Source organism: Ricinus communis, chromosome 1 (assembly GCF_019578655.1).
Source record: "Ricinus communis isolate WT05 ecotype wild-type chromosome 1, ASM1957865v1, whole genome shotgun sequence".
NCBI lineage: Eukaryota > Viridiplantae > Streptophyta > Magnoliopsida > Malpighiales > Euphorbiaceae > Ricinus > Ricinus communis.
In genome coordinates, this window is record NC_063256.1 from 2,044,646 (window position 1) to 2,072,556 (window position 27,911).

The 27,911-nt window shown below is 34.9% G+C and overlaps 3 protein-coding genes across 11 annotated transcripts; 2 read left to right on the plus strand and 1 right to left on the minus strand.

Annotated features, from left to right (window-relative positions):
- Nucleotides 1-6,473: 6,473 nt before the first annotated feature.
- Nucleotides 6,474-12,177, plus strand: LOC8261888 (U-box domain-containing protein 33). The gene is made up of 9 exons (XM_002511823.4): nucleotides 6,474-7,213; nucleotides 7,652-7,773; nucleotides 8,076-8,197; nucleotides 8,576-8,680; nucleotides 8,903-9,047; nucleotides 9,172-9,300; nucleotides 9,601-10,101; nucleotides 10,830-11,555; nucleotides 11,858-12,177. Exons 1-9 carry the CDS (start codon nucleotides 7,018-7,020, stop codon nucleotides 12,038-12,040), a joined length of 2,229 nt encoding a protein of 742 aa, XP_002511869.1. The 5' UTR covers nucleotides 6,474-7,017; the 3' UTR covers nucleotides 12,041-12,177.
- Nucleotides 12,178-14,415: 2,238 nt separating this feature from the next.
- LOC8261889 (signal peptide peptidase-like 4) lies at nucleotides 14,416-20,334 on the plus strand. 2 transcript variants are annotated; one of them, XM_015728693.3, is made up of 14 exons: nucleotides 14,416-14,651; nucleotides 15,481-15,639; nucleotides 15,745-15,856; nucleotides 16,060-16,179; nucleotides 16,367-16,518; nucleotides 16,624-16,806; nucleotides 16,964-16,998; nucleotides 17,648-17,810; nucleotides 18,207-18,260; nucleotides 18,626-18,718; nucleotides 18,807-18,949; nucleotides 19,392-19,462; nucleotides 19,625-19,708; nucleotides 19,795-19,977. In XM_015728693.3, the coding sequence occupies exons 1-14, from the start codon at nucleotides 14,517-14,519 to the stop codon at nucleotides 19,809-19,811; spliced, it is 1,521 nt and encodes a 506-aa protein (XP_015584179.2). In that variant the 5' UTR covers nucleotides 14,416-14,516; the 3' UTR covers nucleotides 19,812-19,977. The 2 variants fall into 2 exon arrangements, with proteins under 2 accessions (XP_015584179.2, XP_002511870.2); XM_002511824.4 differs by having other exon boundaries at nucleotides 14,419-14,651; nucleotides 19,861-20,334.
- Nucleotides 20,335-20,404: 70 nt separating this feature from the next.
- LOC8261890 (SKP1-like protein 21) lies at nucleotides 20,405-27,572 on the minus strand. 8 transcript variants are annotated; one of them, XR_001536433.3, is made up of 11 exons: nucleotides 27,115-27,567; nucleotides 26,085-26,327; nucleotides 24,495-24,719; nucleotides 24,088-24,279; nucleotides 23,897-24,007; nucleotides 22,979-23,057; nucleotides 22,534-22,637; nucleotides 22,267-22,448; nucleotides 21,851-21,984; nucleotides 21,006-21,225; nucleotides 20,405-20,603 (listed from the first exon to the last, which is right to left on the minus strand). XR_001536433.3 is itself a non-coding variant. In XM_015728720.3 (11 exons), exons 2-10 carry the CDS (start codon nucleotides 26,118-26,120, stop codon nucleotides 21,050-21,052), a joined length of 1,044 nt encoding a protein of 347 aa, XP_015584206.1. In that variant the 5' UTR covers nucleotides 26,121-26,327; nucleotides 27,115-27,572; the 3' UTR covers nucleotides 20,405-20,603; nucleotides 21,006-21,049. The 8 variants fall into 8 exon arrangements, 6 of the variants coding, with proteins under 6 accessions (XP_015584206.1, XP_015584181.1, XP_015584202.1 ...); XR_007214972.1 differs by having other exon boundaries at nucleotides 21,006-21,129; nucleotides 27,115-27,565; XM_015728720.3 differs by having other exon boundaries at nucleotides 21,006-21,087; nucleotides 22,267-22,391; nucleotides 27,115-27,572.
- Nucleotides 27,573-27,911: the final 339 nt, after the last annotated feature.

Here is a 27,911-nt window from a genome sequence, read left to right on the forward strand (position 1 = left end):
TTCCTTTTCGACCAAAAAAAAAAACACAAAAACAAAATAAGAAGTACTAGAATTCAATCGTCTTCTCCATTTTGTAGGATTCTTAAATCAATTATTCATTGTCATTTTATTTGGATTTAGTTCCTCCTCAGCTTTTTTTAGTAATTTTGGCATTCATCTCTAGAGTATGCTTGTGTTCTATAAAGTATTTTCAACTAATATTTTTGTATTAAGTTTATTTTACCTAATATAAAAAAATTATCTGTAATTGAATATGCTTTCGTCCATTCTCAATAACTCTCTCCAATTATGCTTAATATTTTTTAATTATTATCTATATAAATTCTATTTTTAAAAGTTAAAAAATTATAATTTTCTCTTTTCCCCCTCAAATTGTTAGTTGTATGTAAATCCACATTAGACAAAAAATAATAATATTTCAGGACTTAATTAAATACATATATTTTAAAACCGTTGTGAAAAAATTAATTTGATAATGTAATTTTCTACTATTCTAGAAAACCATTTATTAAAAAGTTTCATATAACTCAATATGATATTTAATTTTGGGGATAAGGTGCATTTGTGCTCCTCATGTTTATAGTGAAGAGCATATATGCCTCTCAACTATTTTTTGGCGCATTTAAACACAAGATCAACTTTTTAATGTCATTCAGACCCTTCCTTTAACTGAAAATATAACAGCCGTTATCTAAAATTGATGTGGCAATATTTTTCATATATTGCCACATCAACATCGTATGATTCTTCTTACTCATCATCTTTCTTTGCAATACCTACACTATCAATTCATTTTGTAAATGTTGATAAAGACAACAAAATATTTTTTTGTTAAATTCAAATACAATAAAAATAAAAGCACAGTGCCCAATCAATTATTTGACTTCACTTATTATAAAGCACATTGGTGTAAAAAAACTTCAAAGCCGCTTGCTGAGACAATATCATCTACTTCACATCAACACCCAATCAAAATAATTAATTTTTTTATTTCTCAATTATTCCACAGTTTTGGCTTCCTCCCATTAAAAATAAAAGATCCAGAATGTAGAAACCTCTGTCATACTTCTTTGCTTCATCATGAAAAATAAAACTCATAGTATCATTGAAACAATCGCTTGCTTAAATCACCCAAAATCAACAAAGAAAAGGAAATACAAATGCATAATAGAAAATAGGCAATAAAATCAATCGTTTTTCAAAATCTGAAAATGGATTGTTTGTCATGAACTTAGAAGGTAATGGTAGCGAATTGCAAACACTTTTACCAATTCAAGAAGCTTCAAATCTTATTTTGGAAAAAAAAGCTTTAAATTTACAAACAGTTTCATCGATCTTATAGCAAAGCTTTTCCTTTCCTTCTGCAAATCTTATCCTTCAAAACACCATAGCCACAGCAGTTACCGCCATAAACATTCCCATCTCAGATGACACAAGTAATAGAAAGATGGATAGCGATAGAGATAGACATAGATAGAGCCATAGACATAGAGAAGAATTTGAAGAAAGAAAAGAAAAACATGAATTAAGTAATACAGGCTGTGAATATTCTGTTATATATTTCAAATTTGATTATTCCTTATCCTTAATGTTCTGTTGTAACTACTCTTTAAGTTTCATTCAAATCATTTTGAATTGTTCAAACTTAGTAGCTGTTAATTAGTTGTTGTTGCTCCACTCTAGTTGTATATATATATTCTATCATAAATGAAAGGGAGTGACGAATTTAACAATTCTGGCAGCCTTCTTATGGTATCAGAGCAAAATTTCTTTTCCCTAATTCGTCTCTAAAATAATGACCACCACTAATGATACTCCCACCATTCAAAACACCAATGATCCACACAAAACATTAATAACCATCAATGTAGCTGCTTAAACACCTTTAAAACTCACTACCTCTCCTGGAAGCTGCAATTCAATACACTCTTTGTGGGGTATGATCTTCTGGGTTACATTGATAGTTCAAAACCATGTCCTCCTAGAACCTCAACTGATGGTTCTCTCAATTCAGATTATATAATCTGGACAAGCCAGGATCAACTCATTTTCAATGCAAGAGCCAAAACTTCAAAAAAAGCATGGGAAATTCTTGCAAACACATATGCCAAACCCTCACGAGGTAGGATCAAACATATCAAAAACCAGATCAAAAACCTCACCCAAGGAACCCAAACGATTACAGAATTCTTACAATCCATCAAAGCCAAAGTTGATGAGCTTGCAGTGCTAGGATCACCTATGTCTGATGAAGATATTACGGACAAAATTCTTGACACCTTAGGTGATAACTACAAGGAAATTGTCCGAGCCGTTCAAGCACGAGATACTGAAATTTCATTTGAAGAGTTGCATGAAAAGCTCCTCAGTTTTGAAGCATCACTTCAACACAAGCAAGAACCATCATACTTTCCTGCCTCAGCCAACATTGCAAATCATAACAATTTTGCCAAAAGAAACACAACACCCACTTTAAATAATAACCAATCCGCTGCTCCAATCAACCACAATCAACCTCGAACCTCTAACAAAACACCACGACCATATCTTGGCTTCTGTCAAATCTGCAGAACTCAAGGACACTCAGCAAAAAATTGTCTAAATTATCGCATCATTCCCATTACCCAATACACCAAATCAAGCCCACAAAATAACTTCAAGCCACTGCAAGCAAACATTGCAACTCAGTCTTCTCAAAATCAATGGCTACTTGACAGTGGAGCAGCACACCATGTCACCATAGATTTGAATAATCTTGCACTTCATGCTCCATATATTGATTCTGATGATATATTGATAGGAGATGGTACTGGATTATCAATTACTCATACTGGCTCTACCTCTCTATGCACTCCAAATTCTAAATTTTAGTTAGATAATGTTCTTTGTGTTCCCAGCATGAAACATAATCTAATTTCTATTTCTAAATTTTGTACTACAAATAATACCTCCATTGAATTCTTAACTCTGTTGTTGTGAAGGATCTCCAAACAGGTGCAATGGTGATGAAAGGTAAAGCTATATGTGGAGTTTATGAGTGGCCTACTTCTCAACCTATTCTTGCATTTTCCAGTCTAAAAGCAATGTCCTCTGAGTGGCACAGTCGTTTAGGACACCCAGCTCTTCCAATAATGAGGCATATTGTCTCCAAAAATAATCTTTAAATATCTTCTATGTTTTCTGACTTTTGTAATTCTTGTCAATGCAATAAAAGTCACAAACAACCTTTTTCTTCCTCTTCTTATCTTGTGTCAAAGAATCCTTTAGATATCATATTCTCCGATGTCTGGACCACACCAGTAATATCATATGAAGGATTTAAATACTATGTGATTTTTATTGATCACCATACCAATACATTTGGTTTTATCCTTTGAAACGTAAATCTGAAGTTAAGGAAGTGTTTATTAGATTCAAAGCCATTGTTGAAAATCACTTCAAAAATCAACTCAAAATTTTATACTCCGATAACGGTGGTGAATATATGGCTTTAAAATAATTTTTAGCAGAACATGGTGTTACACATCTTACTACTACTCCTCACACACCTGAACACAATGGCCTAGCTGAAAGGAGACATCTCCATATTGTTGAAACTGGGTTAACCCTTTTGTCTCATGTATCTATTCCTTTATCCTATTGGAATTATGCCTTTTCAACTGCAGTGTATCTGATAAACAGAATGACTACCCAAACCTTTAATCTTCTCTCCCCATACGAAATTCTTTTTCAAACAACACCTAATTATTCAAAATTACGAATTTTTGGGTGCTTGTGCTACCCTTGGCTAAGACCATATACATCACATAAATTAGAATCTCGATCAAAGCCATCTGTTTTTCTCGGTTATTCCTTAACTCAGAGTGCTTATCTATGTTTTGATACATCCTCCTCTAAAATTTACACTTCTAGACACGTCAAGTTTGTTGAGTCTATCTTTCCCTTTAAAACTTTTAACTCATCAAAATCTGAAATACGTAATCTATCAGTATCTACTTGGATTCCAACAATCATTAAAGTTCCAATTGCTGATTCATCATCAAGGTCACTCATATCTTCAATTGTAGGTAACACTATATCAGTATCTGAGAATCAACAATCAGCTCAACCACAACAAAATCTCTCCTCATCAAATCCACAACCTTCAAACACCACCCAACCCCACCATATGAAAACAAGATCACACAATAACATTCGTAAACCTATTCAGAAACTCAACCTAAACACTCAACTCCAACAATCCAACTCTCTTGAACCTACATCAACCAGTCAAGCTTTAAAGGATCCCAAATGGCGTAAAGCCATGTCTGAGGAGTATGATGCTTTACTGAAAAATGGAACCTGAGAATTAGTTCCATCAGATCCTTTTAAGAATGTGGTTGGTTGTAAATGGATTTTTCGTACTAAATTTTCCTCTGATGGTATTGTTGACAGGTTTAAAGCTCGTTTGGTTGCTAAAGGATTTCATCAAAGGCCAGGCGTGGATTATCATGATACCTTTAGCCTGGTGATTAAACCAATAACAATACATCTTGTCTTGAGCATTGCAGTGTCTAAAGGCTGGTTGCTACGGCAACTAGATGTAAACAATGCATTCTTACAAGGACATCTTCATGAGACAGTGTACATGTATCAACCACCAGGCTTCATTGATCCAGAAAATCCTTCACATGTTTGCAAACTAAGGAAAGCAATTTATGGCTTGAAGCAAGCCCCAAGGGCATGGTACCATGAATTAAAAAAATTTCTTCTTCAACTGGGATTCAAAAATTTATATACAGATACATCTCTCTTTGTACATGAGTCAAAAGGTGATCTAATTTATATTTTGGTCTATGTTGACGATATTATTGTTACAGGTAATAATGTCGATAACATAGAACAATTTATAAGCACTCTTGCTGCAAAGTTCTCAATAAAAGATTTGGGACCATTGTCATATTTTCTTGGTGTCGAAGTTGTTCTGAATCAGAAAGGTTTATTGCTATCTCAACTAAAATACTTGAGAAATTTATTAACTCGCACCAAAATGATAGATGCAAAGCTCGTGCAGACACTGATGAGTCCTCCATTGTCATCAATGATGCACTCAAGTGAACTTCTTCAGATCCCTCGAATATAGAGTCACATCGCGTCCTTCAATATCTATTAATGACCATACCTGATATTGCTTTCCCGAAATCAATAAATTGTCCCAATTATATGCATAAAAGCATAGCGAATGAACATTGGCTTCTTGTGAAAGAATATATGCTCTATCTTGTGTTGGCAGCCTTGTTTTCAAAAACCAAATCCTTACAACCGAGTCCGGATGTCACCTTACATGCCTCTCGGGGTGGAGATAAAGATAGTTATTATTCAACCGAAGATTTAGTAAATCCTATTTCATGGAGCTCAGAAACAACCAGCAGTGATTCCTCCGACTGTGGTATGCGCGTGCCATTCAGGTCGCCGCAGATCAACACTTACGTCTACGTGATCTGGGTGATTGCCTGCGGGTTATATATTGTGACAATTTAGGTGCCAATCAACTATGTTCTAATCCAGTTTTTCATTCAAGAATGAAGCATTTGGCCATTGACTTTCATTTTGTGCGAGATCAAGTTCAAAATAGTACACTTCGTGTTTCACATGTCTCCACAATTGATCAACTAGCTGATGCTCTAACCAAACCGTTGACAAGAACCAGATTTCTTCTTCTACGAGACAATATTGGAGTCTTGGACAGACCTCCATCTTGAGGGGCCATAATAGAGGCTGCGAATATTCTGTTATATATTTCAAATTTGATTATTCCTTGTCTTTAATGTTCTGTTGTAACTACTCTTTAAGTTTCATTCAAATCATTTTGAATTGTTCAAACTTAGCAGCTGTTAGTTAGTTGCTGCTGCAGCACTTTAGTTGTATATATATTCTATCAGTCTAAATGAAAGGGAGTGACGAATTCAACAATTCTGGCAACCTTCTTATTAAGGACTTATTTTAAAATTTATTATATTAATAAAACTAAATGTGTTGTCATTAAGTGAGCTCCATTATTCGGATAAATGAAGCCACATCATTTATGTTGAACGACTTTCTCTCTTCAAGTTAACTCTATGTCAAGAGAGATGTCTAAATAACAGAAAAAAGATGATTTATTAGTTACTTGATCAAAAAATTAGTTTAAGGGCATATTTGAGTTTCGGGTTAAAGATTAGGGGTAAAAACGCACCTTCCCCCTTTAATTTTGTCAAGTCCGTTTCATTTTTTTATGGTGACGCAGCAATTAAAAAGGTTAACGAATAAAATAATGGATTTTCCCTCCCTAATTTCAGAATTAAAAATCGGCTTAATAATATAGTTTTTTCCTGTATAATTAGAAGGGAAAAAAAGAAAGAAAGCAAATAAAACACACACAGGCAGAGACTTGTTATAATTATTGCCTTTGAAGTGGAAAAGATAAAGCCAAAGAAAGTGACAGTGTGAGTGTATAAAATTTTAATAAGAAGTTATGAATGTTCCCAGAAAAAGACGCCGTTTCTGATTCGAAGAATAAGAATCATCAAGAACTGATTTATATCTACCCATTCCCAAAACTAGAATTGAAGTTCCCAAGTAAATCCTTATTCGTGAATCCTTAGATACCCAATAGAAAAAAACAAAAGAAAAGAAAAGAAAAGGCTCCCTTTTAAGTAATTCACCAGGGATAGATCGTTGAGAGGTCCAGTCCCAGATGGGCCATTCTTTTACAACACTTTGATTGAAAAGTTGAAGAAAAGCAAATACTTCTGTTACGCGCGCTTTGTCTTTGTCTTTGCCTTTGCCATTGACTGGATAGACTTGCCAGAGAAACTGTTATGAAACAACTTAGCAAATAAGTTTCTTTCTTTTATTAGAAAAAAATATCTTTTTTTATAAAGGCCTGGTCTTGGACTTGGATGGAGGAAGTTGCTGTTTTACAATCATTGAGCTACTAAAGGCTTGTTCTTGCAGTTTGACCAACTGGGCTGTTTTAACTTAGGCTTAAAAATCTTGATGGCAACACGGCATGCTGAATCTTCGTCTTCAAGGGAATCGCTGTCTAGAGGTGCAGATGATGATACTGTTTATGTTGCAGTAGGAAAAGACTTCGAAGAAAACAAGTTGAATTTGTTATGGGCATTAGAGAACTTTCCTGGCAAGAAATTTTGTATTCTTCATGTTCATCAGCCTGCTAAAATGATCCCTTTGGGTAAGTCTTTAGTTACACGTTGGCAAAAGTATTTCATACTCAATGTATCTGGGACACTTAAAGTTGTTTTGCCAATATTCTCATAAATGGATGATTTTGTTTTTCTTTTTTGGGTTCTGATGACTTTGATTTTAGTTGCACAAGATTATGATTATGTGCTAGCATTTCTTTTTTCTTTTCTGTTGGGTTTTTGAGGTATGTAATCATGAACTTCGATAGAGAGAATTTTGATATTTGATTACAAGTCATAGAATGTTAAATCCTTGGAAAGAGTTGGGTGGAATTATGCTACCTTGCTCGAGGTTTCCAAATTTTTGACTATGGTAGTTTTGTTGTTTGCAAAATTGTAATTGTGGCAAGAGAAGCGCCATCCTTATTTGTAGGACTCGATTACTCTATTATGTGGTTGTCTTAATTCTTTTATTTTTGGGTTTGCAGTTGGTGGACAATTTCCAGCTAGTAGACTTAACCAACACGAGCTGAGGGAATTCCAAGAACTTGAAAGGAAGATTATGCACAAGATCCTGGATGATTACCTTTCTTTGTGTCACCAAGTAGAAGTATGTTTGTTCTTCTGCTACTCTCTCATGCCTTATTTTAGCTTCAATGTGCATTAAATTTCAATGCCTTTCTATATATGTTTATGTTGCGCAGCAGAACAAGTTATTGCCAGTGTTTTTTACTGATTAATTGTTGAAAGACATAAAACCACATTTTTTATCCATTAAAAACAGCTCAAGCTCAAAACTTTTCACAAAATTTAAATCCTTTTGTGGTTCATGTTAAAAATCCTAGCATGTACTGTCATCAAGATACAAAATGTTGCATTATACCTGATGTATTTCGGCATTTTAATTTGAAGGTCCATGCAGAAAAGCTGTGTACTGAGATGGATGAAATTGGGAGGGGCATTTTGGAACTCGTTTATCAGCATGACATTAAGAAGCTTGTTATGGGAGCAGCAGCAAACAAGCACTATTCAGAGTACAAAATGCAGCTTAATTTATCTTGATGTTCATTATCTATTTGGCTGGTTAAGTAAATCTCCTAATCATCAATCTCTAATTTCATTGACACAATTCTATGGCAATCCAAGCAACATAGAATCGGATGAAATTTTATGGAGCAAAGTCTTGTCTTCCAAAATGAATTCATGTCTGTCAGTGATGTTGGATTGTGACATGCATTTTAAATTCAAATGGCCAGTAATGGAACCATCAGCATGCTTTGCTGCTATATAGTTTTGGTGTTTCCATATCATCCATTTTGTTTCCTTTTTTCCCCCCTTTTGAACATTGTTTTTGTTTTATTTCGTATTTTTCTTTATTTGGGTTTGCTAACATTACGGCCTTACAATTTCAGCGAAATGATGGATCTCAAGTCCAAGAAGGCCAAATATGTCCAGCGACTTGTGCCTCATTCCTGTCAGATTTGGTATATCTGCAAGGGCTACTCCATATGCTCTTGGTATGCCTGTAAAATTAAAATTGCGGAATAGCAATTTCACATTTTTTTTTTAATATCGAAAGCATGTATGTCTGGGGGACATAGATTTAGTGTATCTTAAACTGAGTACAAAAAGTGAAAGCACATTAGCAAGTTTTAGCTTCTTATGCACCCTCCTTTTCATGGAACTGTCTCAAGTATTAATTAATGCTGGCTAGTCACTAACACTTGCTCTATTTATAGGGAAGCTAATTCTACATCCTCTGCCACCAATGGGTTTGGAGACTCAACATCTTTTTTGCATCACAGAACTGAAGGAGGCGGACTTGAGTTAGAATCACGTGAAGTGCCAGAATCAGAGGATGATACTCATAATGTCGACATATTGGTACTTTTGAAACTGTCTTAAATAAACATTAAAAAAGTTCTATACGCTACATGTGCTCAAGATTATTATGAGTTAATCTGTGGAATCCAATGATTCCTAAGGTCTAAAATGGTTTGTCTGGCAGGATGGTAGTAGTATTGATCAACTTTATGGTCAAGCAATGTTGGAAGCTGAAAAATTTAAACAAGAAGCATTTGAAGAGTATCTTAGGCGGGGGAAAGCTGAAAAGACTGCCATTAAGGCCGTTTGCAGGGTAAGTTTCTTGAATGAAGCAGTTATTCCTTAAAAATGAAGATTGCCTTGCTTTTTATTCTCCATTTTAACATTGGATTTCATTGACTAGTACTTGTAGAAAAAGGTGTGTTGTTCACCTTCTATTAGATCACATGATATTTCATTAAACTAACTGCCAGTTAATGATCTTTGGATGGAATTAGTATATAAAATCAAATGTGTAATGCTTGGAGCTAATTATATATGTTTCTCAGAAGTTTGAAGCTTTAATGCACTCTTAGCAAAATTTCTAATCATCTTCACTGTCACCAAGTTACAGGCTAAAGCATTGGAAAGCTTGTATGCTAGGGAGTTGAGGTACAGGAAAGAAACTGAGGAAGCACTAGCAAGAGAGAAGGAAGACCATCAAAGGACAAAAAAACAGCGGGATGAGGATCGATTGGTTACTATGGATCAGAGATTATTACAACAAATCCAAGTTTCAGAGTTGAATGATGAGATTTTTTCTGTTGTGGAACAGTGCAAAGAATATAAGAAAGAAAGAGATATGTTGCAGGTAGAGCAAGACAATGTTTTCAAATTAGTGCAGGAGCTTTCAGGAACGCAAGCAGGTGGCGCCTCATGTTCACAAATGCACGAGTCTCTCTTCAACTTCTCTATGTCAGAAATTCTGGAAGCAACTTGCAACTTTGACCCATTGTTGAGGATTGGGGAAAGTGGCCATGGGGACATTTATAAAGGCATTGTTCGTCACACTGCAGTAGTTATAAAGGTGCTGAGCTCAGATAGCACGGAAGGGCCTATAGAGTTTCAACAGGAGGTGAGAGTTGACTCGAGTTTGATGCACTAGTATGAACTTTATGAATTTACTTGATTACTGGTGCTATTTATTCTCTCAAGCTGGATTAAACATCTTATTTTAGAATTTCAAATTTGCTGCTATAGATGTGGTATATACTTGAAACAGGTGTATGTCCAATGCATAGAATTTTTCCCCTCTGATTTTTATTTGTATATGTTGTCATCTAAATTAGCCATGTGTGTGCTCTTAACACTATTTGTTTGTCCTTTGAGCGTTGCAGAAATGCATTATGCTATACAAATTTTCTATTCTTAAGCATAGTAGTTTTGGCAGGCCTAAGCATGTTGCTGAACCATGGTGACTAATATGCTAGTTGATATTGTCTCTTCCTTTGACTAGTGGTTCATTACCCATAAGTTTTCTTTGTTCCATTGGTAAATTACATTATATCAACTTTAGTTGAGAAGTGGTGAGAACAGTCTGATTTGCCTTTATTTCTTGTACATTCAAATTCTACATAGAGAGTAATGCTTTTTGGTCAGACTTGTAGGTGCTGAGACAAGTGAAAGCTGGAGGATATTTACACATTCTTTTATCCTGATAACGTATTCCTCCTCAATCTATAAGACATGCATATTAGAAAACACTTCATTTGCTTGCAATTTAAAATTATAATGATAAACCATGTTTGTAGTGCCGTAAATTGTGATATAATAAGAATGTAACATCTTCTGGTTCTGTTTCAGGTTGAATTATTGAGTAAATTGAGGCATCCTAATGTGGTCATCCTCATTGGTGTATGCTTAGAGGCTTGTGCTTTAATTTATGAATGTTTGCCAAATGGAAGCCTTGAAGACCGACTCAGTTGTAACGACAACAGTTCCCCCTTGCCTTGGCAAGCTCGAACACTCATAGCAATTCAGTTATGCTCTATCCTTATATTCCTCCATTCAAGTAACCCTGACAGCATTGTACATGGTGATCTAAAGACGGGAAATGTTCTCCTGGATGATAACTTTGCATGCAAACTCAGTGACTTCGGAATTTGTCGAGCAAATTCTCTTCTTGAAAATTCAAGGGGCGCCACTTGCGACCACCTGGATCCTCATTTCCTTACTACAGGAGAACTGTCTCCCACGTCGGACACTTACTCATTTGGAATTATATTGTTCCAGTTATTGACAGGAAGATCAGCCTTTAGCGTAGTAAATGATATCAGAGATGTCATAGATGAGGGAAGTGTAAGTTTGTTCTTGGATCCCTTAGCTGGAGATTGGCCAATTGTACAAGGGAAGCAATTGACTCGTCTGGCTTTGAATTGCTGCAATATGAACCCAAGTAGCCGACCAGACCTTGTGTCAGAGGTGTGGAGGGTGCTTGAACCAATGAGAGCATCTTGCTCAACATCGCTCCAGTTTGGTTCTCAAGATACTGAACAGCCTCCATCGTACTTCGTTTGTCCTATTTTACAGGTACTTCTGTTGCCTTTTATCCATGCGTAGATATTACTTGAAGTCACTCGGGTGCAGGAACTAGATTTTACTAGTTATGGAAATTCTAGAGAAAGAAAAAAGAAATCTTCCTTGATAGATTTCATGCCGCTGTCCTTTGAACTTATGTTACATGCTTGCAGTCGTATTCCTGATTAAACATCTCTATAGTTGCTAGCATTCTTGACTTGAGTATTGGAGGAATACATGATTGATGAGATTATCTGAGCTGCAGCAAACTAACTTGTTTTTGGTTACATTTTAATTGGATTCATTGTTTACAGGAAGTGATGCAAGATCCTCATGTGGCAGCAGATGGATTTACCTATGAAGCAGGGGCTCTGACTGGCTGGCTGGAGAGTGGCCACAACACTTCGCCTATGACAAACCTCGTGCTTCCGCATTTAAATCTTGTTCCCAACCGTGCTCTTCGTTCTGCAATTCAGGAGTGGCAGCAACAGCATTGAAATTCCTTAAATGATTCCTGATCTTAAGGTTTGCAGTCGGCAGTCATGTTCAGTGTAATGCAGGAAAGAAAGCAGAAGCACCGAATTGTAGTTTGCTTGCTTATCGTGGAAAGTATATATATATATAGTTTCATGTTCGTGATTGTGTCATAGAAGGCCACCAAATCAACCTTTGAAAATCTTATTATATTAGAGTAACATGAATCAGATAGAAAATGGTGTTAACAGAAAAGGATTTGTTCAAAAACAGGACAGGAGCAGAAAATAGATATGCTAGGCCAAACACATATTTGCACACCCGAAATTTGTCTGTTTGATTATTTTTAAAATAATCTAATAGATAAATTTTCTAATATAAGACATTTCCCGCAACTCTAAATACTAATACTAGAAGCATCGGCTATGCAGGCTTCAAAGAGAAGAATCTTTTATTCATTTGCAAGAAGATATAGCGCCTGCCTGATCTTTCCAAGCCACGTTTTAAAATCAGAAACGCAAGAAGACTCTGCTTTCATTAAGAACAAGAAGCATAAACAGAAAAGAAGATTCACTTATTGTTCTCAAAAAAGGGAGGAAGAAATAAGGAAAGAAGAAGAAAAGAAAGCAAGAAGTTAACATTGGGATTATGGGTAAAATTTAAAAGCTAACAGGAACATGATGTTTTTGAGAAGATGGGATCAGATTATATATACAACTTTTAAACCATTTTCTCTAGTAGTTGACCGACCTAAACACAAACACATTGACTGAGAAAATCTTCTTGTTATTCACATGGGCTGGAGCCTATCTGATCCCAACCCAACCAAAAGGTCATATGGGGTCCATCCCACAATTTCTAATCATAAAACCACACGTGTGAGTACCACCACCAGTACAGGTGGAGCATGTGTCAAGAGCTGACCAAACATTTTATCCATGTGGAGGTCCCCACTTTTATAGCTCTCATGTCGTATCGTCAACCAATGGTGTAGCACTCGCATATGATAAGCTCCATCGCACTCGTGCCACCTTTCCCTTTCTTATTGGCCTAAACCCTAAACCGGATTAAGAAGTTTCAACGCTTGACTTTATCATTCAATCATCACTTCATGCCCAATGGGTTCTCACATTTTGGAAGTTTACTGTGGTCTTTACTTCACGAGATTTTAAGCTAAGATTATTATTTATTCCGCCGTCCTGTTCGTACGGTATATACGGAACAAGCTAACCTTTTCAAACAGTAGCCGGTAACCTTTGGAGGTAAATATTTTACTGTCCCACGCGCTTTGCCTTCCTCAACTACTTTCGGCGGGGGTAAGATCGTCCCATTCGTTCACGTATCGCCTAATTTATGAAAATCACAAATATATCTATCTTGAACAAAGATTTTGTGTCGTGTTGAGAATTCTTTTTTTAAGTTAAAAATTTATAATTTTCTATTATTGCAATCAAGCAAATTGAATTATCCAAATAAAAATTATTATTCAAATTGAATAATATGGTGCCTATATTTCTTTATTCAATGAATTAAATAAATTTAATTTAAATACAATATAAATCTTAAATTAAATTATTATATTTATCAAAAAATTCTAAAATTAATTATATTTTTTGAAACGAAAATTAGTTAAATTAAATATTTAATTTTCACTATTTATACATTATACTAAGATTTATATATTTTCTAAATAATATTTAAAAATTTATAATTTATTTTTATTTACAAATAGTCTAAAACAGAACTAAAAATATTTTATAATTATATAAAAATTACTTTTATCACCATAAAGAAATTTTATTATAATATTAAAAGACATATCAATATTACTCTTTGGACAAATACCAAATATTCTCAAATGGCATTATCCATTTGCATCTAACTCTTCACATCACTATGCCTAAAAGAAAAAAAAAAAAAAAAAAAAAAAAAAATCTCTTCACATCGCTCAGCAATGAAAAATCAAGCTCCAACAAAATAAGCAATAAAAGACCTACTAAAAAAATAATCAAATTGAGATTAATTTGGGGTTAATTAAATGACATACTGATAATATTTAAAGCACAAAAAGTTACGAATTTACTTCTTCTTCTTGTTTTTTCGGAAAAGAATTTATATTCTTGAAGTCGCATGTATTGAAAAAATTCTGGACTCTCCAAACTGAATGGTAACGGAAATGAAAATGAAAAAGAGAAAAAAAAAGTAATGAACAAACGCTCGAAACAAAGCGCGTCAGATAACAAAACCATCCAACACGTTCCAACGGGAAAAGCACCAGTTCAATGACGGTTACCAGACGGCGTTTTGTTCATGTATCATCCTAAAACGACAAGCATTAAAAACATTTTTTTTTTTTTTTAAAGAAAGAAAGAAGAAGAAGCTAAAGTATTGAATTTTGTACTCCATTTCACATTTCTCCTCTCTGCCTCTTCTCTAATCTCTCTCTCTCTCTCTCTCTCTCTCTCTCTAAAACCCTAAAGAAAGTAATCAATCTTGAAAATGGAAATAAAATTAAGTATATACTTAATTGTGAGCGTATTAGCTTTAAGTCCTTGTTATGGTTCAGCTAGTGATATAGTACATCACGATGATGTAGCTCCTAAGAGACCTGGTTGCAATAACGACTTTGTTCTGGTATAGTTTTATATACCTAACTAAGTTCACTCTTCCTTTTTATTTTTAGAAAGATTTTGTTTTATCCTCCTTTCTTATTATTTGATGATGATTGATTACTGTTGATTTCTCTTTGGTTGCCTAGAAAATTTCAGAGTAAAGAAAACACTAAAACAGGAATTTATGTACTTCGTGGTTGGATGTTTGGTTTAATATATTATTTTGATGAATAATTTTGTTATTGGCTTAATTGAGTCAATTACTGAATAGTTAATTGGTTCATCTGATTTTTTCTTTTTTTTTCCTGAAGTTTAAGTTCTATATGTTAGTGCTTTTCTGTTTCTGTTCTCAGAAAATTGGGTAAGTAATGGAATGGTGCGAAGTTTCTTTTTTTTTTTTTTTTTTTTTTCTTTTGCTGCTTTGGATTATTGAAAATTAACCTTTCCTCTCTCTTATCTTTTTATGCGTTTAAATTGCTGAGAAATTGGGGAAAAATCAACGTTGCAAAAAAAAATGTCAAGATCCTTGTTTATGTTGCTTTCAATTATTGCTAAATAATTATCCTGTGTAAAAATTTCAACTCTAATTTTATTAAAAGATGGTATTAGCCTGAGTCAATTGGAGATGTTTGTAACTTTTCTTTGATGGACATTAACTAGTGATAAGTTAGAAGTTAGAGATGTGATATTATTTTAAGCTGGTATGGGATTCCGCCATGAATTGTATGTTACACTTGAATATGATTTAGTCGGTGTTGCCCAGAGTTGTTTTCTGCTTTATCCTCCTATCCATTCTGCTGAAGTATATGTTTTGCGCATTATGTTTCATTGGATCCTGTTTTATGTTATAGGTAAAAGTTGCTACTTGGGTTGATGGTATTGAAAACATCGAGTATGTTGGTGTCGGTGCTCGCTTTGGTCCTACTTTGGAATCGAAGGAAAAACGTGCCAATAAAACTAGACTTGTTTTGGCAGACCCTCCTGATCTTTGCATTCTGCCAAAGAATAAGGTTTTCAACATGTTTCCTGTTTGTCTTCTCGTCTATAATCTGATGCCGTAATTCTAATCATACATTATATATTATTGTAATCTGGACTACCTTGTCTCTTGATAGCTTAATAGAGATGTCATTTTGGTGCGCCGAGGTAACTGCAGCTTCACTACCAAGTCAAATATTGCTGAAGAGGCTAATGCTTCAGCTATTCTTATAATAAATTACCGGACAGGTATTTATATGTAGCTTTTGTCTTTTGTTTATTTATCCTTTTTATTAAGGAAAGGTATTCTTTCTATCATAAATTCAGAATATCCCAATGAGTCAAATAAGCTTTATGCTGGAAGTGCCTGGATTTCTTGGGGCTTTAGCTTGGAACCACATCCTCATCTGAACTTCTCTTTTCTTGTCTTGAAATTTGAACTGTTCTGGCAGAGCTTTTTAAGATGGTTTGTGAAGCAAATGAAGCTGATGTAATTATAGGCATTCCTGCTGTCATGCTTCCACAAGATGCTGGAGCAAGCTTGGAACATTATGTTAAGAATAGCTCCACAGGTATGCTATTCACAATCTGCATGTATACCCTTGAATCAGTAACAGAGTTATATTAGCCTTTTCGTTGCTATGGACGTAATTCATGGGAGATTTCATTTCTTCAATACTTAATGTGAAATCTTATGCAGTTTCTCGAATGGGCCATTTATGTATTCACCCTTCAATATGTTTGATCCTCTTTCTTCAGTTTCTGTGCAGCTATATTCTCCACAGCGTCCTCTTGTTGATGTTGCAGAAGTGTTCTTATGGCTCATGGCTGTTGGTACCATATTAGGTGCTTCTTATTGGTCTGCATGGAGTGCCAGAGAAGTGACTATAGAGCAGGATAAACTTTTAAAGGTGAAATAAGCATTTTGACAGCTAAAAATTCTTTGTCAACTGTGAGCCTTGGTCAATAAGTCCCTGATCTGTTCAAGTAATATGTGGATATTATTGTTCCTACAGGATGGTTCAGATGACTTTCAACAAACAGAAGGTGTTCCATCCAGTGGTGTTGTTAACATCAACATAACATCTGCCGTTCTCTTTGTTGTGGTTGCTTCATGTTTCTTGGTCATGCTTTACAAACTCATGTCATTGTGGTTTATGGATGTTCTGGTGGTTCTGTTCTGCATTGGTGGCACAGAGGTGTGTCTTTCCTTATTGCAACTAAATTGTCCTCACCAGTTCAGTACATATGCATGTGAAAATTTATGTAGGATATCTTAATTCTTAATCAAGTTACTCAGTGGGATGCACTATAGTTCTCGGCTTATGATGAATTTCAATTTCTTCATGCTTCCAGGGCTTGCAAACTTGCTTGGTAGCTTTGTTATCGTGGTATGTTCGTTTTCCACCTTTTATATCCAGCAAAATTGTCCCATTGCACTGTGAATTTTATCATTATTTGTTGGCATCACTGAATTAGGTTGGCAGTCTCTAAATAAACATTTCCTTCTTTCTTGCCAATCTTGCTTTACTCTTTACCTTTTTTCTCACTCCTTCCCATATTGTTCTCTCTGAAAGATTATTCAATTGAATGTGATTGGAGAGCCATGTTATTCTGGTACAGGCTCTATTTTTTTTCTGTTGTTGTAAATATACCTTTTTCTTCCTTTCTTTTTTTTTCTCTCGACACTTCGAATGCAACTTCTTCCTTTAATAAAGTAATTACTCTTAGAACACAATCTAAGATATTTAAAAGGACAGGTTAAACCTCTAATGTTCAGGCACTGGACTATGTCCTTAATAGCTCATTTTTGTAGCCTGTGAATATTTGGTATCAAATGCATTATATCTAGATGACAATTCCCTAGTGCAACTACATATTTTTGTCAAAATGAACCATAAAGTGAGAACCATGCAATCATTATCACTTTTAGAGGCAAAAGAATATATGTTTGGATAAGTTTCTTTGTCACATATTACTCTTTTGTTATTTTTTTTTCAGAATATGTAGAAGATCAAACTGACAGTTAACCATATATAGTTTCAGATGTTTCCAACATGCTGGAGAATCATTTATAAAAGTTCCCTTCTTTGGTGCTGTCTCACATTTGACATTGGCCGTCTCTCCCTTCTGCATAGCATTTGCTGTTGTTTGGGCAGTGTACCGGCGTGTTTCATTTGCCTGGATAGGTCAAGACATCCTTGTACGATAAATTATCATTTCTCTTCTTATCAAATTCCAATTCATGCAACCATCCAAAAGCACCAATAATTTTCAAATAAGACATTTTAACATAAGGGTCAACCTAATTTGGTTACCTGCATAGTTGAATTTTAACCTGCTAAAACCTGACTCCATTAAATCTAGTTTCTTACACTTTGCGTTCTTTTGTTCCAGCATACATTTTAGATTTCATGAATGACTTCTAAATATCTTTATTTAGCAGAATTTACTGCTCACCAGAAGCATCTTCTATTTTTGACCTCCCTTCTCTTAGTCTTAGCTTTACATGCTTCAAAGAAGCACACATTCACATAGATCATTTGATATCTGGAAAGTAGAGGGAATATCTAATTTGTTTTTCTTTTTCATCAATCAGGGCATCACACTAATCATCACGGTTCTTCAGATTGTTCACGTACCGAACCTCAAGGTGATTTGATTATAATTGTTAGTATGGGAATATTGTTTTGCTATGCACTTCATCCTCTCCTTATGCTACTTTATTGGCAAAGACTTACTTGAGAAACATATTCTTTTAGTCTATGTTGATTTAATTTAACTAGATTCCACTTTCCAGCTCTTCAGTGAAAAAGTTCTTACACCATGGAATGTTTAGAGGCTCAGCCATAAGATTCTCAAGCTTTGGCCTAGAGACTCTAAGTTCCTCTTACTTTGGAAGAAACACTTGTAAAATGTGGAAGGTCATAGCATGACCTGAAAAAGATTTATTGCTGATAACTAACGGGTGCTTTTATCTTTTTGTCCTTCTCATGGGGTAAAAAATAATGGAATCAGGTGGGAACAGTTCTTCTCAGTTGCGCATTTTTGTATGACATCTTCTGGGTGTTTGTTTCCAAGCTGTGGTTCAAGGAGAGTGTAATGATAGTGGTGAGTATTGGCAAGGCCCAATGTCTGCAGCAGAATTATGTTATTTGTGATGAAACTTAAATTTTCTAGTTTTGACTATTTTTTGCAGGTGGCTCGGGGTGATAAGAGCGGAGAGGATGGTATACCAATGTTATTGAAAATCCCACGGATGTTTGATCCTTGGGGTGGCTATAGTATTATCGGTTTTGGTGATATCATTTTGCCTGGATTGCTTGTTGCTTTTGCATTAAGGTACGAGTTTGGAGCCATATAAGTTATTCGATTTTGTCCATAAAAGTCCCTGAGATTGAAAGCGATTGTTTTTTAATCCCTTGGAAAGCATTTATAGATTTCGGTAGCCTTCTTTTCCTGTTACCTTATGGGGCCTACGGCTGACTACTTAGCCCACAAAAAATGATGCAAGATTCCCTTGAACATCCAGACAAACTTACTCGTGCCGTAATCGGGATATTAGCTGCTTTCTTTTTTTTTCGTTAATTAGTTTGGGATTCAGGCTTGCACCATATGTTACTTTGGACCTAAACGTGTAAGGCGTAGGCTAGAACGCTTGTTCCATTGACCATTTGACTGTATCGGAAATTTATCTTGTTACGTTTTCATACAAACTGGGAAACTAAAGTTTGTGATGCTTTGACTGTTTTATGAATGAAATTGTGCTCATTATATTTTGCAGGTATGATTGGCTGACAAAGAAGAATCTTCGAGCAGGTTACTTTCTGTGGGCCATGACTGCTTATGGTTTAGGTACGAGAAATGACAACTGTATATACTTGGCCACAATTACATAAGATAACGTAGAATGTAGATAATTTTTATACTTCTCCGGACAAGAGTTGATTTTGTGTAGTATTCAACTTCATAGACCTCGTATCATTGGTAAATGATCCCATAATATTTCCGCTGCAGGTCTTCTAATCACTTATGTGGCTTTGAACATGATGGATGGGCACGGCCAGCCAGCACTGCTCTATATTGTTCCGTTCACACTTGGTAAGTGAGAATGGCTTCAGAAGGTGCATTCGTACCTCTGCTAACTAGATGAGATCAACTTACTGGTTGCTTTCATGTCAAAATAGGCAAGTACTCATTTTGAGGTAGCCACCGCACAGCATTGATGTGTGATTCTTTGGTCATGGATGCAGGCACTTTTTTGACACTGGGAAAGAAGAGAGGTGAACTCAAAGCACTATGGACAAGGGGAGCTCCTGAGAGGCCTTGCCCACACATCCGATTTCAACCCCCTCAATCTCAATAACAAAGACAAAAGGTTAATGAACACAACTCACTGTAGTTTTTTTATTAATTTTAGGGTGTTTAGTACACGATGGAGCTCAAAAAACGTCACCTGTATAAGTTGTAGGAGAGCTGATAATACTTGTACGTAACCATAAAAATGTGTGTTGGAAGTGAATTTAGAATGAGGCTTGACCAACATGCGTTGTTGTATTAGGCATGTAAGCCTAAGCACCACTTTCCTTAGGCTTAATTAGGTTACCATAATTTTATCCTTGTTTCAAGTATATCTATAATTTTAGCGATCCTGTTTAAATATTTCAAAGCTGTAGTAAATACCTTTCCGTTCAGATAGTTGTGGAATGAATGAGAAGTCGACTCTCGCAGTGTGTCCTGCCCAATTTTCATTAGTTTTTGACTGACCCTATCAGGTGGTAAGATCATACACAAAAATTCCGAAGAGCCCAATTGTTGGCTTATAAAAAATTATAAGAAATACATGTTTCTGAGCATGATGTTTCTATTGCTTCAACATTGATCACCTTAGGTTAAACAATACAAAGACAAATAACGGCGGGCGCTCATCATCTCATCAGGCAAACTGCCTCCTCCCAAATCTCTCATTATCGACACCACATCCTGTCCAGGAAAACTGCACGCACAACGACAATATAACATCGAAGCCACTTCATTTAATGATCACACGAAGTACAGTGAAGTGGTTAAATGTATCTTTCAAAGAAAATATTTAATTCAAAATAGAACTTTCGTAAAAGGCTAACAATGTCTCTCCTCCTATGTCCTTTTTTCATGGAAAGAGAAATCACCAATAATTGCATCCTCATTATTGGTGAACCTCACAAACTTATGACAATTGAATGGAACTGTCTGATGGAACATTTTTCCCATTTATTACTTCGCTTAAAAAGTACAAAAGGTCACCCCCACAATCAAAATCACCTCCTATAAAGGCACAATAAATTCTTTTCTTTGCTTTTTCTTTTTTGCTTTCAATGGGAAAAAAAGAATAAATAAATAATGTGAAAAAACTTACACGTGGATTCACATCTTCTGTTGGTGCCATTCATAAACAGAGTATTAGCATCCGGTCAAAATTGTTCCAGCAATTGGCAACCCTAGGAAATAGCCATACTGCAAAATTCATTTCTGCTCCGGATCTGATCCTCTCCATCCAAACAAAGCATTTCATGAGTTATTGTAGAACATGATGGTGATGGCTCAGTGTGTTGAGGTTCTAAAGCATAGTGCTGGCTCTATTTGATAAATCAAACGCATATAATTTTATCAGATCCTTGAGATAAAATTTCCCCACAACTGCATCTCTGGATGTAATATTCAGGAAGGAACACTTGAAAACTAGTTTCTCAAGGGAGAACGAAAATGTGCCTCAACGATCTACATAACAGGAGTAGAGTATATTCTATTCATTATATGGCATATACTATTCAGCTAATCATTCCAGCTGATTGCCAACATTAAGGCAACCAAGAGCCTGATCATGCAAAAACTAAATGACGAGAGTCCTTCCCATATAAAATGAAATACACTGCATAGATCATTCACCATGAATGGGTGGGTGAACGTGATCATGCAAAAACTAAATGATGAGAGTCCTTCCCATATAAAATGAAATACACTGCATAGATCATTCACCATGAATGGGTGGGTGAACGAATCAATACAACACATGTAGATAACTAATGCGATTGACTACAGAATGATGTTGTCAATCCTAAAACTCAAGTATTATGACATAACAAAGAGACCTCATGCTATGAAAGAAGGGAGGCAGCTACTAATACAAACAAGATAAATATAACTGCAGGCACAAAGGAGATCATAACAGCAACATCAAAACCATAAGGAAAGAACCCATACCTCCATATCCTCCCAAGGCACCATTGCCATTAATTGCAAAATGACCTGGCCTTTTCTCTTGACTCAAAGATAGAAGCTCCTGCATTCTTTCAGGCCAATCTGAATTCAGTCTCCGAGCAAAATCTTCAACCTCCCTGAGTCAAAAGATGAAAAGGAAAATTTCCGGTCTATTTATTCCGAAGAGAAACCACAATCAAGAGCTAAAATCTATTCTGCATTGCATCAGCAATTCATATCTCAGAAATGCACATGTACTGATGTGTGACCATTTTCCTTCAAATGAATAGAAATTGACAACTCTCCTTGTCACCCAGCATGTGGTTTCCATTTGACAATAGAACAGGCATACATAAGAAGCAGGTAGATATACATATGCAATTTAGGAATACTTCGATAACTCAAAAGTTTATGCTCACCTATCAATTTTTTCTTTTAGTGCTGGATCAATCTCATCATCAATATCAACATCATCAAACTCAACTTTAGGGGCAAAAATCTCATCCTCCACACCTTGTGACTTTGAGGTCTCACTGGTAATAGACTGTAATTCATTATCAACCTCAGCAGTATGACACGAAGAATTTAGACCATTTGTTTCCTAGAGAAGGTGAAAATCAAGAACTTGAATAAAACACAAACTAAGATGTCAACAAAGTAAGGGATGGCAACATAGTTGGTTTAACCTTTTTATGTGTCTCAATGGCTTCATTTAAAGAAGTGCTCTTTTGCTGATCTTTTCTTCTTTGCTGCTTCTTTTTATTCTTTGGCGTTTTTAACCCTTTGGAAACTGTGAAACAAAAATCAACCGAATTTCTTAAATTTTCCTGAAGTTCTTGACTGACATTCTTCATGTTTTTGAATTAAATCAATGTATTAAATTCATACTACTCAAATACAAAAATAATTCCTATAGAAAATGATTTGTTAACTATTGATTAGCACTTCCTTATTTTAGATTTTAGTTCCCACTGCGTGGGATTATTAGAACACTGTTTACGCAACATGATTGGACTACATGTAGTTAGGAACCTTTCCAACTGCAAAACTGAGGTGAAAAAGAAACTGTCTGCCAAGGCCACAATTTTCAAAAAGAAAAATACAGAGGAAGGAAAGGAAAGGGACGTATACCTTTATTTCCTCCGTTAATAAATGATAAGAGGTCATCAACTGAGCGGTCATCCACGCATTCTTCTTGAGCCTCAACATTCTAAAACACAAGAGAGGTCTAGTTACAATCATTGTAGACGTGAAAATAAGTTATGAAATTTAGTTGGAATGCCAATTAGCTCAACCATTCTTACAGCATCCCCAACAAGCTCTTAAATAATGCTCCTTTATTATAGGGAGTACATGCAAAAATTAGGCTTCCAAGAGATTCTCTAATTCATTCTCCTTCCCTAAAATGACTTCTCTCTCCTTAAATTTAAGGAGGCAGACAATGGCTCTTAACTATATTTTATTATTTATCTCCCTTACTTTTTCTTCTAAGAGTCACTTCCTTACTGACTTCTCTCTCTTCTTACTTTATTAATAAAAAATTAATTATGGAGTAAAATAGAGAGTATTTTTAGAATATACACAAATTTCAAGGTGAGTTAAAATAAAAAGTTAGTTATTTATAATTTTATAAGGACGCATATAGAGAGTAGTGCTGGGGATGCTCTCAAGCCATGTATAACAACTAAAGAGTCAGCAGTTATGTTCATTACTGGCAGTTTATGTTCAATTTTTAGTAGTTATATTTCCTTTCAAGTATTGCTAAGTGCGAGGTTCAGTCACCTTATTGTGTGGGTGGTTGTCGATTTTGTAGGGGTAGTTATTGTGTTAGTTGGTAGTTACCAACTAGTTTCCTAAGTAATATTTAATAGATTATGTTTTATCAAGAAGGCAAGTAGAAGTTCAGAGAAAAGTTCGAGTTCCTAAAACTCGACTAAAGGAGCCCCTACAAGGCAAGCACCTAGGATAACAATGCATTGAATAACATGTATTTCAAAGAATACAGTTGGAAACTAAAAAACAAAAATTTAACAAGATGTCATGTTTCACCTTTAGTTTTTGTCTCTCTTTTAGTTCTTTCCTCTTCTTAGCATAGAGTCGATTCAAAAGTCGGATTCTTGGATCATCGGTTGTGTTCTTCAAAGGTTCAAGCTTCTCTTCCTATATTAGTGTAATGCTATATTAAAATAACAAATCAGAAAAAAATTGCATCTAAGCACAATCCAACAAGCATCAGACACCTCTGTAAGATCATCAGGTAAATGAAATATCTCACGTATCTCCTCAGGGGTTTTTCCTTCAATAATTCTTGCAAGTGCACGACTAGTAAGATCGACCAAAGGCTTCAGCTGGAGGCTGTCAGCAGCAGAAGTCAACTCACAGAGTCTTTTTGTGTCCATTCGAATGAACTTTTCATCAAAAGACTTCCGCTCCTACAAAACAAGTCGGGACTAAATGTTACTTTTGACATATAGTATACCTATACTAGGACATCTTTTAAAACTTTATCAAGAAAGCATCTAAGTCATTGAGGATGTTAAGCAATTAGTCAAAAATTCTCCAATTGACAATAAATTAATACATTAAATTCCACATGCAAGAAGAACACATAAAGCCAATAAATGACAACTCAGAAATGCAAAGAAACCTTGTTAGAGCGACCTGGTACTTGATGAAACCTGCAATAATCAAGAATCAGGCTCAACATTGCAGGATTGACTCGTTGTGGAAGAGATATTGCATAGTTCTTGGACGATCCCAGGCCTTTTTGTATAATTTCATGACATATCATGGGGCAAAACATAGCAACCTCTTGTTCCACTTGCTGAATTGAACCATCAGCAGTCTGAAGCCAGATATAGGATTTCATCATCTGAAAATGCATGTAAGAGCCAAAATAGCTTTGAGATTAATCCTAATACCGATATATGAAGATATGGTCGCCACAAACAAGCACCAAAACAAATCAAGAAAAGTGGCACTCAGTAAAGTTACCAATACAAACCTGAAAATATGACGGCTGCCTTTTGGTATGAATATTTTTATTTATATAAATATGCCAATATAAAAAGCACACAGGACAATATCCAGAAGTTACTACTGTCGGACGTAACAGAAAGAAGCTATTTACTCGTTAACATGTTATGCCTTTGGGGGGTTAATGTGAAATTGTAATTTTGGCTGATGAAATACTAGATCTCAGCAACTCCATTCCCTCATTTTCTATTTCTAAGTTCTTAAGCACAAAATCTAGCATCAGTTTTAAATGCATAAGAAACATTAAGAAGTTAAGGATCACTAATTGAAGATCCAAATGTCAGAATGTTATATCCTAGTGGCAAGATATGGGACTTGGATCCCAGATTGAAAGTATAGGATTTCAATGAATATTTGTATGGATTTGGATTCCCCCATCTTAATGGCTAGCTTTTGAAGTGTAATTCCCGTAAGGTTTATAATACAGGATCTATAATGCGGAAAGTAACATATATTGAATGATATGATCCCTGATTCAAAGGATAATAAAGCCAAATCCTGTAACTATGACAATTCATTACAGTTTCATAACAGCACAAATCAGGTTTATCCACTTCTACGCCACCTGTAATGCATAGATTGATGCTAGTGATAATGCTATCAAAACTTATTTAAAAAAAAACTATGTAATGAAGAGTTAAGAAATCTAATTTACCCCCTTTTCCTCTCCTCAATCCCCCAACACACAGATACTCATAAACTGTAGCTTCTTATTATCAAAATACTAGTACTTCAGAGCAAACTAAGTTTGTTTTAAATGGTCATGATGTCTTTCTCTAGCCTCGTATCACCCAAGAACTCGATGCTGCATTATAAGAAGAACCAAATATTTCACATTTGAGAAATTCAACCTTCCCTATTTCCAATATCTCAGAGCACAGCCATAATCCCTGATCTCAATTGCAGCCTATCATGGATAGGCATGTATTTGAATATCACAACAAGCATATCTAATATAGAAATCGCTATTCAAGCAAACATGCAAGTTCATAAACAGCTGAGCATAAGAGAACAATAAAACCAAACTATTTGTCTCATGCCAGGGACATAGTGATAATGGACACAAGAGCGAAAGATCTTCTCAATCATACATAAGGCAATCAATAATATTAGAATCTCAATTGCTAGTTAGAATGGATTAAACATGCCAAGAATATCTAGCTACAGGTGTCAACTTCCAAGAACAGCAAAAGAATCAAACCTCAGGTTTAATGACTGCCATATCAACTTTTGACATTTAACAGTAGTTCTCAAACACTAAGAAGTGTATCTGTAAATATCTATCTGGAGAAGAAGTTTGTGATGCCAGGTTTGATGTTCAAAATCTTGAGCCAGTAAACAAATAGCAGGCCTGTTTGGACGTCCTCAAATCTACATCAATCCCGCTAGGGTACTAATTCCATGAATGCATAGTAGTTTCCAATAAATAGTCTTTAACTTGTACCTTCAAAGTGGTGTACAATAGAGTGAGAGAAGGTTTACCACATAACCATTTATTGAAAGAAAACCATTTATTGAAAGAAATATGTCAATCTTCCAATAAATTTCAAAGCAAGATAAACCTCTCCTTGTGTGAGTGCGCACATGCGAAATCGCATACATTTAAACAAAAATGCTCCACCACACTAATTGTGCTTTTAATTTTTCCTTTCTTTCATTTTAATTTTTTAAACTCTAATAAGCCATAAGCCATTATAGTCGACGTATGATATTGTGTAGCTGAACCATACCAACCATCCACAACTATTAGTCCGCAAAATTATCACAGTTGCATCATTTTTGTTTTTTTGGACTTATCTTCTATTGACCTTTAATCCACCTAAATAAATACCAGCGTCTCAGACATGAAATAACCTCAATGGCAACAATACTAAAGAAATGAATTAATACCTCTAAACTAACCCTAAAACTGAAACATTGTACAAACAAAGCCAAAAAAATATAATCATTCTCCAAACCTGTATAGGATTTAAAACATAATCACACTGAGCTTAAACAGCTAAGTTAAGTATATATTCACTGAACAAAATTAGAACACAATTACAAAACTTAAGCAAAATCACAAACAAGAGAGGGAAAATATATCAATTCAAAAGATAACATACCCTAACTTCAATTGGAAAAAAAAAAACGAACAGCTTAACATTTAAACAAAAACAAACATAAAGGCTTAAAACAGCCATTTCTATAACAAAATTGATCCAATAAAAGAAATGTAAATATAAATGTACCTGAAGGAGGAGAGAAAATTAGTTATATATATATATATATATAGAGAGAGAGAGAGAGAGAGACTGCTCGAATTGAAAGGAGATTTGGCGGTTATTTTGTCGGCGAAAGAAGAAGAAATGGATAAACGAGAGAGAGGGAGAGAGAAGCTTGATAAGTGTGAATTTTTAGGTTTTAGAAAGAAAAAAAAAAATTTGAAATAAAAAAATGAGGATATTAATATGAATAATAATAACAATAATAATAGTGATAAATAAAAATAATAATAATAATAAAGAAAGATAACTATTATGTGACTGCGAAACTTTGCTCCCTGCGTCGCTGTCCAGACATTGAGACTTGAGAGAGGAAGTCTGTCCGATAAAACGTCGCCGCACATTCATACCCCCAGACGCACACGTGACCCCTTTTTAGGGTTTGTTTGGTACTTTAGTTTAGTTTGGTTGAGGTCCGGTCCTTGTGCATTCTATCTCTCTCCCTCTCTCTCTCTTTTATGACTAAAAATAAAACTACATTTTACTTTTCTTTAACTACTAATTTTCTTTTACCATACAGAGACATAGTTTTTATTTTAATTAATATCCCGTTATGTATATATATTGAATTTTCATTGCTATCAGTGGATGAAAATATTTAACTTCATATAATTTCATAAAACAATAGGTATTATTGATTTTATAAAATATAATATATTTAATTGTTAACACTGTATTTTACTTAAATTTTATAAAACTATATAAAACAGAAACTTATTCGTAAATTTTTCCACTTAATGTGATATTTAATAAAAATAAAATAT

Bases quoted from the DNA above. Each gene is read 5' to 3' on its own strand.
- LOC8261888 (XM_002511823.4), top strand. From the start codon at position 7,018: ATGGCAACACGGCATGCTGAATCTTCGTCTTCAAGGGAATCGCTGTCT. The intron at 8,681-8,902 runs GTATGCCTGTAA...CTCTATTTATAG, and splicing joins GGCTACTCCATATGCTCTTG to GGAAGCTAATTCTACATCCT. The intron at 10,102-10,829 runs GTGAGAGTTGAC...GTTCTGTTTCAG, and splicing joins CTATAGAGTTTCAACAGGAG to GTTGAATTATTGAGTAAATT.
- LOC8261889 (XM_002511824.4), top strand. From the start codon at position 14,517: ATGGAAATAAAATTAAGTATATACTTAATTGTGAGCGTATTAGCTTTA. The intron at 16,807-16,963 runs GTGTGTCTTTCC...TCATGCTTCCAG, and splicing joins TCTGCATTGGTGGCACAGAG to GGCTTGCAAACTTGCTTGGT. The intron at 17,811-18,206 runs GTACGATAAATT...TTCATCAATCAG, and splicing joins GGATAGGTCAAGACATCCTT to GGCATCACACTAATCATCAC.
- LOC8261890 (XM_015728695.3), bottom strand. From the start codon at position 26,120: ATGTCAAAAGTTGATATGGCAGTCATTAAACCTGAG. The intron at 24,008-24,087 runs GTGTCTGATGCT...ACACTAATATAG, and splicing joins TACCTGATGATCTTACAGAG to GAAGAGAAGCTTGAACCTTT. The intron at 21,088-21,850 runs GTATGGGTTCTT...GCTATTTCCTAG, and splicing joins TGCCTTGGGAGGATATGGAG to GGTTGCCAATTGCTGGAACA.